We start from the raw sequence: 18,447 nt of genomic DNA on the forward strand, positions 1-18,447 counted from the left end.
TCTGGCTCCTTGTGAATAAAGATGATGCCCAGAGATGCTCAAGGGACCAGTCCTGACCGCTCAGGGTGGCTCAGCTTGGGACTCTGGGTAGCCTGTAACAGGGCTCAGCCCAGCCAAAGGCAGTGAGGTTCATGGGTTAGTGCAGGGCCAGGAGACAGGTCAAGGGGAGCCAGTGGAGTTAGTGTCCTGGGATTCACAGAGGCCTTCTAGTGTAGCCATTGTGTCCAAATTGTGTGACCCATAGATCAGGAGGCCGCAGGGAGCTGGGGAGATGCAGGCGTGGAGTCAGAGGACCCAGGTTAGCACCCCAGCGGTATCTGTTATCTTGAGCATGTGACTGTGGGCAAGTCACCCTGCTCATCTTCAAAGTGACAGGTAATGAACCTTCTTCTCTCCTGCCTTCCCAGAGGGTCCTAGAGAGAAGCTCGCAGGAAGAGCACGGTTCAACTCACGTCAAGCTCTGGAGGAGCCGGGAACTGCTGGAGGAGCTTTTAAGGACCTTCCAGGGCCATCTCCCTGCCCCACCTTACAGATGGGGAAACTGAAGCTCATGGGGAATAGGTGACTGGCCCAAGATCAGACACCTCACCTAATATCTCTGAGCTCAATTTCCTCATCAGCAAAATGGGAAGAACAATAGTACCTACCTCCTAAGGTTGTTAACAGCAGTAGAAGCTAAAGAGCATTGAATGTCTGCGGTATGCCAGGCACTGTGCTGGGCGCAAGATGGGCATTATCTCTTTTAAAACTCACAGCGATGTGTCAGGGTGAAATTGGGGCAATCACGTGGCTTTTCCGGCTACTCTCAGGCGAGGCAAAAGAGCCCCCGTTCAGTCACTGGAGTGCCCAATCTTGTGTTATGTCACAATATTAGGGCACCTGGGTCCGCAGCCCAGCACGAGGCCTTTAAGAAGGGGCCTTGGCGGGCTTCCCCTTCGACCTCCTAGCAGCGGCTGTGTTTCCAGCCTCTGCAGGGCAGGAGAACGGGAAGAAGGAGATGGAGGAGCAGGGAAACGCGTGTTAACTTGCTACTGTTGTTAGCTGGAGTCACCCTCCCTGAGAGCGGCAGTGTTTGAGCTGATCACTCTGCAGAGGTGTTGTGGGGGTCTACGGAGACATCACTGGGGGGGTCTCTCTCTTGTGCACGTCCTCCAACAACTCTTCCCCAAATGCAGGGGATGCATATCAATTTCTCCAACTTTCCTTCAAGCCAGCTTCTCTGTCTGGTCTGAGAGTGGGCGGGGGCAGCCTCACCCCTACACACACACACACACACACACACACACACACACACACAGTGCTCACATCACTCTGACTGCTCCCTTCCAAAACTCCCAACCCTGGGAGTGAGAGGGCCGGAGCCACTAGTGGGCGCTTGGCTACGTCCCTTTCGCAAGTCCCTCTGGGCTGTCTGCGTTGCAGCTCCCTCCAGGATCTGCTGTCAACTCAAATTTCTGTTTTAACACCGCTGGTGGCCTGACCTGTGGTGGCGCAGTGGATAAAGCGTCGACCTGGAAATGCTGAGGTCGCCGGTTCAAAACCCTGGGCTTGCCTGGTCAAGGCACATATGGGAGTTGATGCTTCCAGCTCCTCCCCCCTTCTCTCTCTCTATCTCTCTCTCCTCTCTCTCCCTCTCTGTCTCTCTCTCCTCTCTAAAAATGAATAAATAAATAAAAAAAATTTAAAAAAATAAAATAAAATAACACCGCTGGTAAATATGTCCGACCTCAAGGCTACAGTCTGTCCCACCCAGCACACTGCGATTTCTGATCCTCAGTTTTCTGGTCTGCAAAATGGGCTGAATGACAGCGATCTCACAGGACAAGGATCTATGGTCTCTTACAGATGACAATGCTCTGCAAACTGTAAAAGGTAGTGCAACGAGGCGCCGCCGCTCGTCCAGCCATTGATAACGTGCCTATCCTGGATGCCGGGGTGTTTTCTGCGCCTCTGTCATAGGCAGCCATTTCCCTGTAGACGGGAGCTTTCCCCTTCTCCACCTGCCTGTCTCTGCCACACATGCATCTGTTTAAGGTTGTCCTTCGCTGATTGTCTAGTAAGAAATTTTTAAAAAGAGTTCTCTTCCTGGTAGCACAAAGCAAGGGGCGTGGCCCCGGGGGGCCTCCGGAATAGACAGAGGGGTGGTCCCTGGCCTGAGGGTGCAGAGAGATGCTGGTGGTGGCTGCTGGGGGGAGGGGACAGAAAGAGGATATTTCAAGTCCCAAGAACTAGGTGACACTTTCTTGCTCAGGATTGCCACTTAAGCCGCGTTGTCAGCAGACAGCCTGTTTTTGTAGGTGTATTCTCTTCTCCTAAGAACTAAATGGAAACTGTCTGGTGTTAGCATTTCTCACCACCCGCGGGGGAGAGATGTTCATTACACCTGTGCTCTCTCCTGGGGCCGCTCTGGCCATGTCAGAGAGCCCAGGAGGAGTCCAGCCAGGGCGCCGACCCCTGGGGACCCTGGAGAATGTTCATAAACACGCCATAAATAGGGTTTCAGGCAGTTCTCGCCTGTCCCTGGTGCAATAACAACTATTCAGGCAAAACAGTGAGGTTTTCACCAAGTTAAATTTGTTCCACTTAAAGCTTTTGGCCTTTTATTCTAAAAGTATGACCTTCCTCCCTCTCTAGTGTTAAATATCCCTTCTAGATCAGTGGTCCCTAACCTTTTTTGGGCCACAGACCAGTTTAATGTCAGAAAATATTTTCATGGACCGGCCTTTAGGGTGGGACAGATAAATGTATCATGTGATCGAGACAAGTGTCAAGAGTGAGTCTTAGACGAATGTAACAGAAGGAATCTGGTCATTTTTTAAAAATAAAACATCGTTCAGACTTAAATAAAAATAAAACGGAAATAATGTAAGTTATTTATTCTTTCTCTGCGGACCGGTACCAAATGGCCCATGGACCGGTACCAGTCCGCGGCCCGGGGGTTGGGGACCACTGTTCTAGATGATGGAGAGGACGTAAATGATTTCTTTAAATGAAGTTAGTTGAGGAAATGGAAAGCTGGCCGACCATTCAGCTCCCCTTAGCTTTTCATTCACTGACCTGTGACCTCTGAGCATTTGGACCTATCCCTCCAAGGAGTGGAGTACAAGCCTTGGTCCCTCACTCTGGCAAAGGCAGGATTCAAACCCAGGAGTGGCTGGATTCCATAAAAGTCGGCAGTCCTTCTAGTGGGAGATAGGAGTCCGGGGCCCATCCCAGTTCTTCCACTGAGGTGCTGTGTGACCATGAGGAACACCTTTACCTTCTCTGAACCTGTTTCCCCATCACTAAGCACAAGTAATAACCCATGCCTGTCTCCCTTAGAATGGCAGATGGTCATTATTCACACCTTAAGAAGCAAAGACTCGTGGGGCACGTGGTCGTCCTCAGTCCAGACCCCCCCCCCCATCTGTCTGCCATGTCACTCTCCACTTCCAGACCAGGTCCTGGTCTTGGACTCTCAGACCAGGCGATCTTTGGCGGTGTCCTCAGCAACTGACTACTCGTCCCCAATATGCCTGGCAGGAAGGAAAATGGCCAATGAGGAGGAAGGAGAACGAGATGAAAAAGAGAGAGAGAAGCAAAGGAATGTGGGGTGAGGACCCCGGTCTGGTCCATGTCCTCCCTGAAGTCATCCCTGAGTTCCACAATCAAGTCGGATCAATTGTCCTTCCTTCCAACGACCCCTCGCTCCCAGCAGGGGCCCTACCCTTGCCAGACCTGTGAGAGCAGGACATCTAGTCTCAATTCATCTTTGTATTCCCAGCCCCGCAGCGTGGGGCTCATAGTAAATGCTAACTAATCATTTGTTGGACTAGATTGCAAATTTCTCCAGCTCTTCCTCCTAGGCTCTAGGTTCCCTGAGAACAGGGACTCTAGCTGACCCTTATTCATTCTCCAAAAAAGGACTTTTTATCGGGTTCATATTTGTATTTCCATCTAATTCCCACCAAACCCTATGAGGTTCCTACAGTGTTATTATCCCTACTTTGCAGGGAAGAGAGCTGGGGGGAGGGGAGGTGGCTATTTTTTGTGTCTCACAGTAACTCGAGGGGCCGGGGTTCAGAGCCTGGCTCCTACTTCCAGAGCCGTGTGCTGAACCACGTAAGGCCTTTGAGAAGAATGACTGTACATTGAGAAGACTGTACAATTGGGTGGATTCCTCACTCTGCTGTTTCTTAGTAAACTCACCGCCTGACAGCTGGGTGGCCTTCCCCTAAGTGTTTGCTCAGACCAGATGCACATACATCAATTTCCATAAAACATAATCCACGCTGCCTTAATGACGATTGCTTGGGTGACCAAAGAGAGAAACCTTCCAAAGCAGGAAATTAACCAGGGCTGAGTGAGGGACAGGAACTGGCCTTGAGTTCTAATCACAGGTGAAGAGCCCCCTGCTGGCTGAGCTCTGCCTTGCACTAGCTGTGTGTTCTTGTGCAAGTCACTTGCCCTCTCCCCGCGGGAAAGGAAGAGGTTTAAATACATGCTCTGCCTAACCTTCCTTTCCATGTAGTGGTTCAGGGATAAAGAAGGTGGCTCCTAGGGTTAGAGAGGCTGGAATTCAAGTCTCGGCCTTGCCTCACCTGAAAGCCTTGAGCTAGGACAGCCGCTCGCTTCTTTAAGTGAGGTTCCTCCAAAGACCATCAAGATTTTGCGGTGAGCAGGGGTAGAGAGAATATCGTTTCTAACCTAAAAAGCCCTGTGCAAAGGTGTAACCATCCTGTCATCACTGTGACCTCCCGAGCCTTTGTCTCCCAAGCGCCCAGAGCGAGATGTCCGCAGCACCCGCCAGCAAACGGGGCGTTTGTCGTCATCCCGCCCAGCAACGCCAGCGGCCTCCGCCTCCTCCTGTTACCAGTTACCAGCCGTTCTGCCCACCTCCCTGTGCCAGCCTTCGCGGATTATGCAGTTGGAGGAGCCGGACCACCCAGCCGCCTGACCCGCGGCCCGTGGAGACATTCCTGAAGGGAGAGCTCAAAGCTTTTAGGGGTAAGACCGGCCTCTGCAGATGACCAGAGGGCTAGGTACTGAGCAGGGAGGGAGCGCCCCAGCACAGGGCAGTCGTGCGCACCCGAGAGGCGGGGCGGCGAGCAGTAAACACGTGGTGAGGACTTGAGGATTCACCTGCACACTAGACAGACAAAGACCCTTCCCTGTGGATCTTACCAAGAAGAGACCAGTAAACTAATGACTGAGATAAAGAGGTAGAAAATGATGGATGGGGGAGGGGCAACACTAGAGAGGGTGGGCAGAAGGGTTTGTCTGGGGAGATGACATTTAAGCTAAAACCTAGCTGCTAAGGGAAGAACTGGGATCAAGGGCTCCCCAGGAAGAGAGAAAGCAAGTGCAAAGGCCCTGAGATAGGAAAGAGTGCGGCTTGTCCCAAAACAAAAAAACAAGGTGGACCTGACTGGCACGTAACGAGCAAAAGAAGGAGAGAGAGGAAATAAAGCTGAAGTGGAGGGTGAGGGCCTGCTCCGACCCAGCGGGCGGACAGCCCAGAAAAATGGCTCTGCGTCCTCCTCCCATCTCACACGGTCTTGAGATATTGGTGTCTGGGAGGGAATACAATATCAGGTGGCAGCTTGGTGGATAGATAGATGATAGATAGATAGATAGATAGATAGATAGATAGATAGACAGATGGTAGATAGATAGATAGATAGATAATAGATAGATAGATGATAGATAGATAAGATGCGCATGTTTGTCTGTGTACACACATATGGTGTCTTCAGTTTGTCTCTTAGCACCAGTTTCTCCAAGCAGAAGATGAAAACATAGCTTTGGCGATGATGATGATGATGATGATGATGATGATAGCTCTTATTTATTAAGTACCCCTAACAGATATACGCACTGTGCCAAGGAATGTGCATGCATTGTCCCCTTAGATTCTTATCACCACTTTGTGACAAGAACTATAGTGTCCACAGCACCGACTAGGGGACCAAGGTTTGCCACAGCTAGGTTGCTGGCCCAAGGCCGCACAATGGGTAAGTGGCATCCGTACCCAAGGATGGCCTGTCAAGTTCTACTTTCAACCCACGCTCCGTAGCATCCAGAAGCTGGACCCCAATAGTGCGATGCCTGCTGTTCACAGTCAGAACTGCCCATATGTGGACCACGCTGGCTTGGGAGGGGTGAGCACCTTGTCACTGGGGGAGTCCATTTAGAAGTCAGGAGCTGGAGAGGTCTCCTGGGCCAGGCAGAGGGTGAGTCCTGGGGCCTCCAATGTCCCCTTCCACTCAGAATTCAATTGTTACCGAAAACATCTGGAGAAAATGTGGCGGAAGTTAGCAGAAGCCCACCTGTCCTCATCTTGGGGAAAAGCAGCCCACCTCTGGGAGTGGGCCGGCAGAGGGCTGGTGGACCACCTCTTCAAAAAAAATCGCAAGTTCGGATTTGAGCTGGGCAGGGTCAGCTCCAACCACAGCTGGATGGAGCAATGATAGACACGGGGATGAGAAAGATGGCAGTGGAGACGCTTCGTGCAGGACGCGGCAGGTAAAGGTGAGGCGTCCCATTCAGGGAAGGCCGAGCCATGGAAACCAGGGCGAAGAAACCAGGGAGCAGTACAGAGCAATGCTTGAGAGCCCAGAGGGCAGAGCACAAAGCGGGATGCAGACCCGTAGAGACATGGAAACAGGCAGGTGGGTCCCGCAGGCTGTGGGGAACTGCCTTTCCTTCTTAAAACTGTCTTTTATGGTTGTTATAAAAGGATGGAATGTGAGTTTATTTCCGAGTCGCAGGGTGAGCGCGGGGCTCCGGCACACTCTCCTCCGCGGCCGGCAGGGGGCGGTGTGGAGCCCTCCCGGCTGAGCGGCCGCGCGCTCTCCGCAGACGCTTCAGATCCCCATCGGCTTCGTCCACCTGGGCTTCGGCAGCGTGCTGCTCGCGGCCCGCCGCGACCGCGTGGGGATGCTCTTCATCGAAGACAGCGTGCCCTTCTGGGGGGCGGCTCTCGTGAGTGCGGAGCCGTCGGCAGAGGTGGGGTGGGGAGAGGGGACCGTGCCCAGGTTCACCTCTCCCCTCGCGCACCCCACCGCTGCATTCTACTGGGCACAGCAGCGCTTCCAGATGGGGGCCTGAGCCCAAGTCTGACTCTTCACCGCCATCCTGCATCCTGAACCTGAGCCACACCCACTCCTATGTATGCCAAGCTCCCAGCAAAGAGCCTGGCACGGAGACGGCTCCCGGGAAGGATGGGATGGACGGGATGAGTGCAGAGGATAAAGACACTAACCGCCTGCGTGACCTGGACCCTAAGCCTCCCTGCATGCAGACCCTGGCCCGCAGAAACCCACCGGCTCCCCTCCCGAGCCCCACGCCCACAGGTTCCCTCGCCGCGAGGGAGTCCGCCCAGCTCTGAAGCCTTGCGCCCTCCCTCGGCCACCTCCCCTGCTGGGGACTCTCCAGCCTGGGGGCACTCTGGCATTAGCACTGTCCCAGCCCCCGGGACAGCCAGGCGCTGGCTGAGGACCACGGGGTCTGAGTCCCAGGCAGGGCCCTCCCGCTCCAGCCTCAGCCTCTGCATCTAAAAATCAGGTACCCCACAGTCGGAGGAATCGAGAGTTCCGCCCAGGGCAGATTGTTAGCAACCCTGACTGCACCGAATGGTGACTGTCGTTTGCACTGCTTCCTCCTTTAGTGAGAGTCAGAAACATGTGAGAGGGACATCCCTCAAGTGACTGGTGGTCCCTGACCGGAGGCACAGTGACTTCCTTCCCTTGTCCCAGGCTGCCTCCAGCAAGAGTTCAGGACCCCCGAAAACGGGGCCCAGAGAGGCCAAAGGAACTGGCATAGGTGTACAGCAAGGGTCACCTGGCCATGCTGCAGGGACAGGCTGTGGCCCTTCATATGGTCATCGTTACCCGAACTTAAGGGCAACGTCAGCTAATGGGACTTCTTGATTGTTTATTTAAGTGTCAGTCTTCCCCAGTTAGACCGGAAGCCCCATGAGAGCAGGGGTCTTGTCTATCATGCTCACCTCAGTTCTGTTCTTGGCACATACCTGCTGCTCATGTTTGATGAGTGAATGTTTGAAGGCCCAATGGCTTTCCTATGAGGCTCTGGTGACGTAACATGAATGAAAATGTCTTACAAGTTTCAGCTAGTTCCCCGGACAGGGGCCCCTAGAACCAGAGAGATCCCGAGGTGCCTGGCCAGGCGGCAGACAAGGAGGCAGCTAAGAGGCCGCTGCCCTTCCTGGGCGCCCATGGCCTCGACGGTGCCCAGGCATGGTGTGTCCTGTCAAAGCCTCACAGGCGCCCCCTCTCTGCACACAGTTCATCACCTCCGGGTCCCTCTCCGTGGCAGCGGAGAAGAGCCACACCAGCTACCTGGTAAGTCTGATCGGGAGACCGGGAGCAAATATGGGACCAAGGCAGGACTCCACTCCACTCGGACCCCAGATACACTGACTCACTCATTCAGCTACTTCCACAAGCACTGCCTGGGGGTTTGCTCAGCTCTAGAAGCGAGACAGCACCCGGACAGCCAGACAGAGCCGGCCCTACCTAAGGAGAGGAGGGGCCAAGATACACTAGGGGTCACTTTCAGAATACACTAGGCGTCAAGGAGAACTGCAGTCAGTGGCCACTGCCCCCTGGCTGTGGGAGGGCTGGGTGTGGGAGGCTCAGGCTTCCTGTCCTCTCTTTGCCCCCTCGTCCCTTCCCCTCTCCTCCCTTCCTTCCTGTCTCTGTCCCCCGTGCAGGTGAGGAGCAGCCTGGGGATGAACATTTTCAGTGCCATGGCGGCCTTCTCCGGGACGGCCATTCTGCTCATGGATTTTGGTGTCACTAGCTGGGTGTGTTTTCAGACGCCCCTGGCTGTGGGAAACACGGAGAATGGTAGAGCCATATTCAGGGGGTGGGGAAGACAGGAGTCTGCAGCACCAGGAGCCCAGGACCCTGGGCCCTGGCAGGGCCTGCCCGTCCCAATAGCCTGCGTGAGCGTATTGACCCCATGACCCTGCCCCAAGCGTGGGCTGGGGAGGAACAGAGAGACAGCCTGGTACCGTGAGGGGGAGCCCAGGACGGGCAGCAGGACCGGTCCAGCCCCAGCTCGGCCACCAACTGGTTGTATACCCCTGCGCAAGTTGTTCTCACTCCGGACTCCCTTCTCTCCTCGATTCTAAAGTTCTCGGCTTGCTTTCACTGTGGGTTTTGGTCCCCAGGTTGTGGGCAAGGGTTATCTGGCTGTACTTACCATCTTCACCATCCTGGAGTTCTTCATCGCAGTCATTACCACCCAAGCCACCCGTGCTCAAGCCAACATGGTGAGTACTTCCACCCCAACCTTGGTCTCTGGACAGTGCTGTTCTCTGGGAAGACTTTCTGCTTCCAGGCCCTCCCCCTGCTTTCCGGTCTGGGGAGCAATCCAGAAGGACGGGCTTGGATGAATTCCACTCTTACAAATTGGGGGTACCCAAAGAATTCTTTGCTGGAAGATGGGACTATTTTCCTCATGGCCACAGGGGGGCGCCAGCACCAAAGGTCCCGCTGCTCTGTGAGCCTTGATGCAGAACAATGGAAGGCCCTGGGCACAGGGGCGAGTGCACACAGATGAGTAGGACCCTCCAGAAGTTCATGGGCCATAGGGGAGACAGGGAGCATCCGAAAGGACAGCGTGACTCGCTGAAAGCTGAGCTTAGGTTCCCCAACAGTGGAGCACCGTGAAGCCAGAAAAGGGGTGGAGGAGGACATCTGTGGCAGGGGAAGCAGTTGGAGTAAAGGCTGCCCGCGCAGGTGAATGCGGACCGCAGTGTGGGGAGTGCTGCTGGAGGCGGCTTCGTGCAAAACGGGAGGCGAGGCTACGGAAAGTCTTTGAGTAGAGACAGATGTGCTCAAAGGGGAGGGTGAGTAGACAGGGCGCAGGGACATCAGTCAAGAGGATTTGTCCAATGCGGTGGGGGAGGGGGGACGAATAGAGAACTGGGGGCTGGAGGCTGGCAAGCCGCAAGGAGGCTAGCGCTACGTAGGGAAAACTTGAGACAGTGCAGGGCCGACCAGAGAGAAAGGCCTTTAGCTTCTAGAGAAAAAGTTTTTCAATGTCTTATTCGCTTCTGTATTCCTAATGCCTGGGTTAGACCCCAGTAAATATTTTTTAAAGTATGTATGACTTGAACGAGTAAACAGTTCTGAGTCGGCTCCTTCAGACTTGCTGGATTCATTACTAGGGTGCTGTTCTCAGAATACCCACCAGAGGGCACTATTGCAACAGCTCCCAACGGGGTCAGAGCCTTCTAAGACTGTCACTGGGTTTTCTTTCTCTTGGCAGCCTGTGATTTTCCTGCCAGACGCCTTCAGCACAGACTTCAACATCTACAGCTCGGCAGCCTCTCCGCCCCCTGCCTATGACAATGTGGTATATGTGCCCAATGATTCCTCCGCGTAGATAATCACTCTGGCCATTTGGCATCCAGCCTTTCCCTTCTGGCCCAGCCTCCCCCACCCACCCCCTCCATCCCCACCCTGGCAGTCTGGAAGCAGCCTTCCTCCCCAGTCCGTGCTGTGCCCCGCCCCACACGTGGAGTCTTCCTGGGGACTTCTATCCCACACATTTCCCACATTGGTTTCTTTCCTACAAAAAAAACCTGGTTGATGTCAAGGCTGTGTGTCCCTGGCTGTCACCTTTCTGGAAATGCCCTCTGGCTGGTCTGCATTTCCCTCTGCTCACTGGGGAAACCCCAGCCTCCCTGGGAGACAGGTTCTGCCCCGGCCCTCAGACCTGGAAAGGTAAAGAAGCTCGAGGGTCCAGAATCCTCCAGAAGGGAATAATGAGCCCAGCTGCGGAGGCCACACTGCTAACAGCGGCCTGCCCTCGTGACCCGGGGCTCCAGGGCCAGCTCCATCTTTGTAACCTGCTGCCATGTCATTAGGCCTCAGTTTTCACCCCTGGAAATGGACCCATTGAACCATATGACATAGGAGCCCCCCAACCCCCAGTTCTCCGAGGCTCCCTGAAGTCCTGATCTACATGAGACACTGTCACCCCACTGCTCCGGAAATGCTTGTTTTTCTTACCTGTAAAATGGAGTCGGTGTTGACTCTGACCCTGCCCACCTCCCAGGGCTGGGGACCTTGCAGGGGAAGGCTGAAGCCGGCCCACTGAACGCCATCAGCACCCACAGGTGCGCAGAATGCAGGCCCCACCCAGAGGCTCAGGGCCTCCTGGTGCCTCTCAGCACCCCTCCGCCCCCCAGCCTGAGGAGCAGGGCCGCCTAAAGGTTACCCGTGAGCTGGGCTGGGGCTAAGGCAGTGCTCCCCAACCCCTGGGCTGCAGACCGGTACCGGTCCATGGGCCATTTGGTACCAGTCCGCAGAGAAAGAATAAATAACTTACATTATTTCTGTTTTATTTATATTTAAGTCTGAACGATGTTTTATTTTTAAAAAATGACCAGATTCCCTGTTACATCCGTCTAAGACTCACTCTTGACACTTGTCTCGTAAGTTCGACAATTATATTTAAAAATACCACAGTTTTTACGCCAGTCGCATAATTTTATTTTGTGCATTTATCCGTCCCACCCTAAAGGCCAGTCCGTGAAAATATTTTCTGACATTAAACCGGTTCGTGGCCCAAAAAAGGTTGGGGACCTCTGGGCTAAGGTGACACCTTCACATGCCATCAGAGGCCCTGGTAAGTGGCTCATCACATCCACACCACAGGTGGAAATAAACAGTATGGCTCACAGTTCGAGCTGTTCTCTTTGCAATGACTTTTTAACCTCCGGGGCTTCCAAGGGTTTGTTACTGTAGGCAGGTAGCTAGATAGTGACGGGGAAAGGAAGCAAAGAGCATCGGACATTGTATTTAATAAAACTGGAAAGCCTGCTTCAGTAAGAAGCTTCAGCATTCCATTTAGTAGGAAGCGCCGGCATGTACAAGCTCATTAGGTCATTGAGCCCTTGGGACCGATCTCCAAGCCTGTTAAGAAGAACCAGTTTTTATAGCCTCCTCCGCCCAAGGTAAAACCTATCTATGGGGGAAGGTGCTTCTGTGCTTCTGCTTTGAAGTATGCGCAGTGAAAGCCAAGAAGGCAGCCACTGAGGCCTGTCAGTCGAGACTAGAAGAAGGATCTGATTGGTTAGTGGGCGGAACCAAAGCGAGCCGGCAAAATTTTAAAGAAACTGATTGGTTGGTTTAAGAAAGCTAGTCCCGACCAGACGGTGGCGCAGTGGATAGAGCGTCGGACTGGGATGCGGAAGACCCAGGTTCGAGACCCTGAGGTCGCCAACTTGAGAGCAGGGTCATCTGGTTTGAGCTAAATCTCACCAGCTTTGACCCAAGGTCGCTGGCTCGAGCAAGGGGTTACTCGGTCTGCTGAAGGCCCACGGTCAAGGCACATATGAAAAAGCAATCAATGAACAACTAAGGTGTCACAAAAAAGAAAGCAAGTCCTTCCAGCACAAAAAAATATAAACAGAGGTAGAACGAAGACCCAGTCGTCTCTCATCCAGCTTGGAAATGTGTGCTTCCCTGCCCCATTGGTCATGAGTCTTTCCAAGCAGCCACGCAGCCCTAAAACCCCACACCAACTGGCCGCCTGCTGGCAGCCATTTGGACTCCAAGTCTGGTCGTGGGGCCAACCAGGGCACAGCCAGGAGCCCTGAGCATGCTAGTCGCATGAGGACTAGCTGGCTTGCCCCATGGCACAGAATCTCTGGACTTTGGCCTTTGTACTGGGCGTAATGGAGACCAGACTGGACTTTTTCCTGGGCATCAAAGATGCAGATAAGACATCAAAAACCTGTGGATAACCTTCTGTTTCAACCCTGAATAAATCTTACTGCATAAACCGAATCAGTAAAATTTCTTTTCTGTGACTCCGTACCAGAACCCCATTTCCACCAGCCTCAGGTTGTCCGAATGTATCAGAAGACCTAAATAAATAACTGAGCCGCTGTTGCAGTAAAAAGGCATCTCTGGGGTCTGGGCTCTGTGTGGCATGAGCCTTACACTTGTTCTGTCCGCACCTGGGCCCAGTAAGCAGGCATTCATATCTCCACTCTACAGCTGAAGACACAGAAGCTTAAAGATGTTAAATCAAGTACCCAAGGCCACCAGTCTGTTAAGAGGCAGTGCTGGGATTTGAACCCAGTTCCATCTGATGTCATGGCTCTTACCACGTGGCTCAGCACAGTACAAACCCCAGTGCTTCCTACCAACCCCTTCACCTCCCTCCTCTTGTTTCTTCATCTGAAAGACTGGGATGCATTGCTCAGCAACCGGCTTCCTCATCCAACAAACTCCAGCTGCCCCTTTAAAACCCAATTGTAATGTTGCTCCTTCTATGAGGTCTTCCCAAAGGACGGGTATAGTCAGCTAGGCTGCCTAAGAGCCATTCTGCCACAGGGCTGGGATAAGGTGGGGCAATTTGGGGTCCATTTAAGGCGGCACTCGCTCCCAGGGTTATGTCAGGGCAGAGTGGGGTGGGGGTGACAATAAGTTTTGGCTTTCAAATTTAAGAGAGAAGGCTTGAGGACTTAAAGCTGAGAACAGAAGACCGTAAAGCAAAGTAAGCAAAGTACGGAGTTGGGGGAAATGTGTTGGCAGATTTAAGACCAGGTTTTCTCACGGAGGGGATCAGAGGCATTTTTTAACTGAGAGGAGAAGTTTGGAGAGAGGGAGGGAAGAAGGGAGAAAAAGGAGGAAGAAAGGGCTTCCTTGGGTGGGGATTGTCACATCTGTCCCCTCTTGACTTAGTCCCTCCAGAGATATGGGGGCCAAAAACCACAGATCCAATGAGAGGAATGAAAGAACTGGATGCTTTTGACGTCCCAGGCTGTAACCAAAGGAGACCGCCATGCCCTTAGAGACATCCCCTGTCCAGACAGCATGGAGCCAGGTCATAAAGATGAGATGGCTGCGTGTTGTGCCTGGGGACAAGACGCGGAGTCCTATGCTCCCGTGTGGATATAAGTAAAAGCACCAAAAAGCTTTCTGGGTCCCCAAGAGAGAAGAAGAAGGGACCGCGAGGGCTAATGTACAGTGTGACTGTCTAAGACTGTAGATTTATAATAGACTAGAGTGGAGACAGAGGCCACCAGTGAGCGACCAGCGAGAATAGATCATGGCTTGTGGATCAAAAGTCAGAGGAAGTGACGAAGTCCCCCTTACTTGGCAAAATTAAGTTTTCTACCGCTGAGAGAATGTGGGGGCTAGAGAAATCATTACCCTGGAGAAGGATTCTGAAAACCATGAAATATTACTAAGAGACATTAATGGAGATCTAAATAAATGAAGAGACACACTGTGATCGTAGATTTGAAAGCTCAAGATTTTATTAAAATGCCATTTATCTCCACAGGTTAGCTATCGATTCCAAACAATCCTATTCAAAATTCAAACAGTGTATCTGGAGGAAAGTTGACAAGCTAATTCTAAAATTCCTACGAAAATTCAAAGGGTCTAATATATCCAAGAAAACCTTAAAGAAAAAGGAGTTAAACTACCAGACTTCAAAGCTTCCTATAAAGCAATAATAACCAAGATAGCATTGCTTTAGTGCCACAGCAGACAATTAGATCAGTGGACTAGAGTCCGGAAACAGACCCTCCCAGGTACAATTCACTTGTTTGGGACCAAGGTCAGGGGACTTGTTTGCAAGTCAGGGGACAGAAGGTCTTCATTTCAATAAATGCTGCTAGAGCAATTGGGTATTGGTATAGAAAAAAATAATAACAACCTTAATTTTGATATCACACCATACATAAAATTTAATTCAAGATAAAATCATAGACCTAAAGTTGAAAACTAAAACAACTTTTTAAAACAAAATAGGAAACTATCTTAAGTACTTTGGGATAAGCAAAGATTCTTCAAACTGGACACACGCGCGCGCACGCACACACGCACACACACACACATACACACATACACATACACACATACACACACATACACACATGCACACACACATACACACATACACACATACACATACACACATACACATACACACACATACACACATACACACATGCACACACACATACACACATACACATACACACATACACACATGCACACACATACACACATACACATACACACATACACATACACACATACACATACACACACATACACACATGCACACACACATACACACACATACATACACATACACACACACTCACACACATACACATACACATATACACACACACGCACACACAACTCCGCTAATCATAAAAGAAAAAGTGATAAATGAGAACTTATTAAAATTAAGAATTTCAGTTTATCAAAAAACACCGGAAGTATAAAAATGCTTCCCAGACTTGGAGAGATTTTGAAACACATAATATATGACAGAGGGTTCATGTCCAAAATATGTAAATCACCAATCCTGAACACCAAGAAGGAAAAGTGAGAAAATTCCATTGCAAATGGGCAAAGAACTTAACAGGCACTTCACAAAAAAGAGATGTAAAAATGGCTAATAAGTGTGCTCAACAGTCATCAGTCATTAGAATAACACAAACTAAAACCACAAGGAGATACCGCCACATGCCAAAAGGGATCAAATTACAAAGGCTGACTACAGAAGTGTTGATGGGTTTTGGAAGCTCATCTTCTTAAACACTGCTGGTGGGTGTACAATTTGATATTAGCACTTTGGGGAAAATGTTTGGCAGGATCAGCTAAAGCACGCCGTATAACCCAACAATTCTATTCCTGGGTATAGACCCAACAGAAATGAGTGACTATGTCCACCGAAAAACAGATACATACAGTTTTCAAAGGCAGCTTTACTCATAATAGGCAAAAATTTGAAATATCCCAAAAGTTCATCAACAATAGAAAAGGTAAATAAATTGTAGTATATTCATAAAATATGAATAAATAAATAAAATGGAATAAATACACAGAGGTACATCTCTGAGTGAGAGAAGAACACGCTGTATTATTCCATTGATGTGAATTTGAAGAACATGCAACAAACTGACAGGGAGAGAAGTCAGCAGGGTGGTTTTGCCCTCCAGAGTGGCAGTGCTGACCGCTAGGGCATCAGCCAGCTTTCTGGGGCACGGGAAATGCTCTATATCTTGATGTGGGTGATGGTTAGACACAGATAAAAACTCACCAGGCTGTACATATTTATTGTGTAACTACTTTCAGTTTTATTAAAGTAGGAACAAAAAATGTGATCTATAGTAGTTAAGCTTCTGTGTAATAAGTTATCACAAACTTCCTGGCTCAAAGAAGCACAGAGTTCTTGTCTCACCAAGCTCAGGACCCAGGTGCGGCTTAGACCTTCCTCTCCCTGCTCAGGGTCTCACAGGGCTGCTCGAGGGGGCAGCCGGGCTGCAGCTCATCCAGAGGCTGGGCTGGGGAAGAACCCACTTTGAAGGTCATGCAGGTTGATGGCACAAACTCTTTTCCTTGCAGCTGTGGGACTGAGAGCCCCAACTTCCTTCTGGCTGTCGGCTGTCAGCCTCCCTCAGTCCCCAGCCCAACGGCTGCAGCTGCTGTCAGCCTCGTACCACGTGGGCCCCAGCATGGGACCATTCACTACAGCCAGCTGCGGAGAAAGCCAGCTAGAGCCAGTCTGCTAGCAAGATGAAGTCTTGCATGGCCATGTAATTATAGAGGTGGCATCTCCTCGCCTTTGCAATAGTCTGCCTCCCAGTCAGAAGCACATCAGAGGTCCCGCCCACACCCCAGGGGCAGAGTGATTGGGGCCACCTTAGAATCTGTCTGCTTTCACTCGTTCACATTGTGAAAATGGGAAAACGCAATGTGCTTCTTTCTCTCCCAGCTTAAATAAAGCCTGGTCTTGACCCCCCAAAAGCCCGTCAGCCGTCAGCCGTGGGTTTACATTTTCCTCCCTTAACAGGTCCGCTTTCTCACTCCCATTCACTCGCTGAAATTGCTTTCTCTGAGGCTGCTGTCATTCACTCATTGTCACCAAAATCCAAGGGTTTTTGGGTTTGTTTGTTTGTTTGTTTTCAAAATCAACAGGCTCTTTAAAACCCGTATTGTAATAATAGCTTCAGCCATTACTCAAGTGTTGCCCACCCTGGACTCCCGTCTGCGCACCCTACACATTCCCCAGCTGACCCCACCTCCTGCTGTGGTTTCATTCGGTGTTGTATTCAACAGATGCTTTGAGTGTCTACTATGTGTCCAGGCTCTGGGGACACCAGACTTAGCCAAAGGCCCCCCCTCTCGTGGAGCTCACATGAGCTGTCAATCACCAGCCTGAAAATTCCCAGTCTCCCACCCCACTCTCTTCTTGAGCCGTCTCCTCATCCACTTTCATGCCCCGCAGAAAAGGAATCTATATCTTCTCCTCCAACCCAAACCGCTTGTCAATCAGTGTCACTACAGACCTGGTTGCCGTCCATGCCAGAAGCCGGGCGTCATTCTTGGTGTCCCCCCCCCAGCACCATGTACAATCACCCCCCCCCACTGATCCTCCTCACTCTCCTTTCCCAACTCGGTCCGCTGGCTCGCCCTCCCTGCCAGCACCGGGCTGCCGTCATCTGAGGTCACTGCCTCATGTCGCCAGCCTCCTCGCCTCCTCACCCGTGTCCCAGCTCCAAGCTTCTCCCGGCCAGCCAGAGGGAATTCTCTCAAGTACAAAAGCAAATGTTATTGCTCTGCCTGAAGTCAGCTGGGGCTCTCCTTTGCCCTCAGGTTCAAGGCCACTTATCCCGGCAAGTTTCCAAAGCCCTGGAGGCACGGGCGCTCGCCTCTCCAGCCCCCTCTCACCCCACCCTCCTCGGGCACTTGACCCTGCAGCCACACTGCACCTGTGAAACCCTTCGGCCTGAATGGTCCCCTGCCTGCTCCCCCCACCACATGCTCCCCTGTTCAGCCCTTTTAACTCCCAACCACCGCCCGCCCTTTGGAGCTTGGTGCAGATGCCACTTCCTCCAGGAAGCCTCCCCGGGCTTCATCCCTCACAGGACGACTGCCCAGCCCAGCTTGTCTGAGAGAAGGTGAGTGACCTCTCAATGGCTGTGACAGCTAAGTGAGTGTGTGGACATCGCTCTCTGCATGCGTGTGACATGTTTGACATCAAACGTGCATGACAGCTGAGCATGAGTGGCACCGGAGAGCGCATAGTGACTATAGTCCTTATTATACACAGCATCTAATACATGCCAGGCACTGCTTTAAGCATTGTCTATAGTCTAACTCATTTCATGGTTTAGCGACTTGATGGGTATTATTATCCCCATTTTGCAGAGGGGAAAACTGAGGTCAAATAACTTGCTTAGGTCTCACAGCTAGGAAGTGGTAGAATCCAGGTTTGAACTCAGGCAGCCCAGAATTGGCTCTGAAACACTATGCTGTCTGTGTTCAGTCGGATGCCATCCTCAAGGGCGGAGCAGGAACGGGTGCCAGGGCAGAGCAAGCGGCTTCCCAGATCAGCCCGGCGCAGTTTGTGAGCCGTGCCTGCATCCTGGTTCAAGCAAATCAAAGGTCACAG

General features: G+C 51.7%; 1 protein-coding gene across 1 annotated transcript; it reads left to right on the top strand.

Annotated features, from left to right (window-relative positions):
* The first annotated feature begins 2,909 nt into the window (after positions 1 to 2,909).
* MS4A15 (membrane spanning 4-domains A15) lies at positions 2,910 to 10,395 on the top strand. The gene is given in 10 exon segments (XM_066252851.1): positions 2,910 to 2,972; positions 4,737 to 4,790; positions 4,792 to 4,839; positions 4,841 to 4,917; positions 4,919 to 4,981; positions 6,837 to 6,963; positions 8,286 to 8,342; positions 8,714 to 8,806; positions 9,176 to 9,277; positions 10,279 to 10,395. Coding segments are annotated over 10 exon segments (801 nt in total).
* The last annotated feature ends 8,052 nt before the right edge of the window (positions 10,396 to 18,447 follow it).

The sequence above is a fragment of the Saccopteryx bilineata genome, chromosome 1 (assembly GCF_036850765.1).
Source record: "Saccopteryx bilineata isolate mSacBil1 chromosome 1, mSacBil1_pri_phased_curated, whole genome shotgun sequence".
Taxonomy (NCBI): domain Eukaryota; kingdom Metazoa; phylum Chordata; class Mammalia; order Chiroptera; family Emballonuridae; genus Saccopteryx; species Saccopteryx bilineata.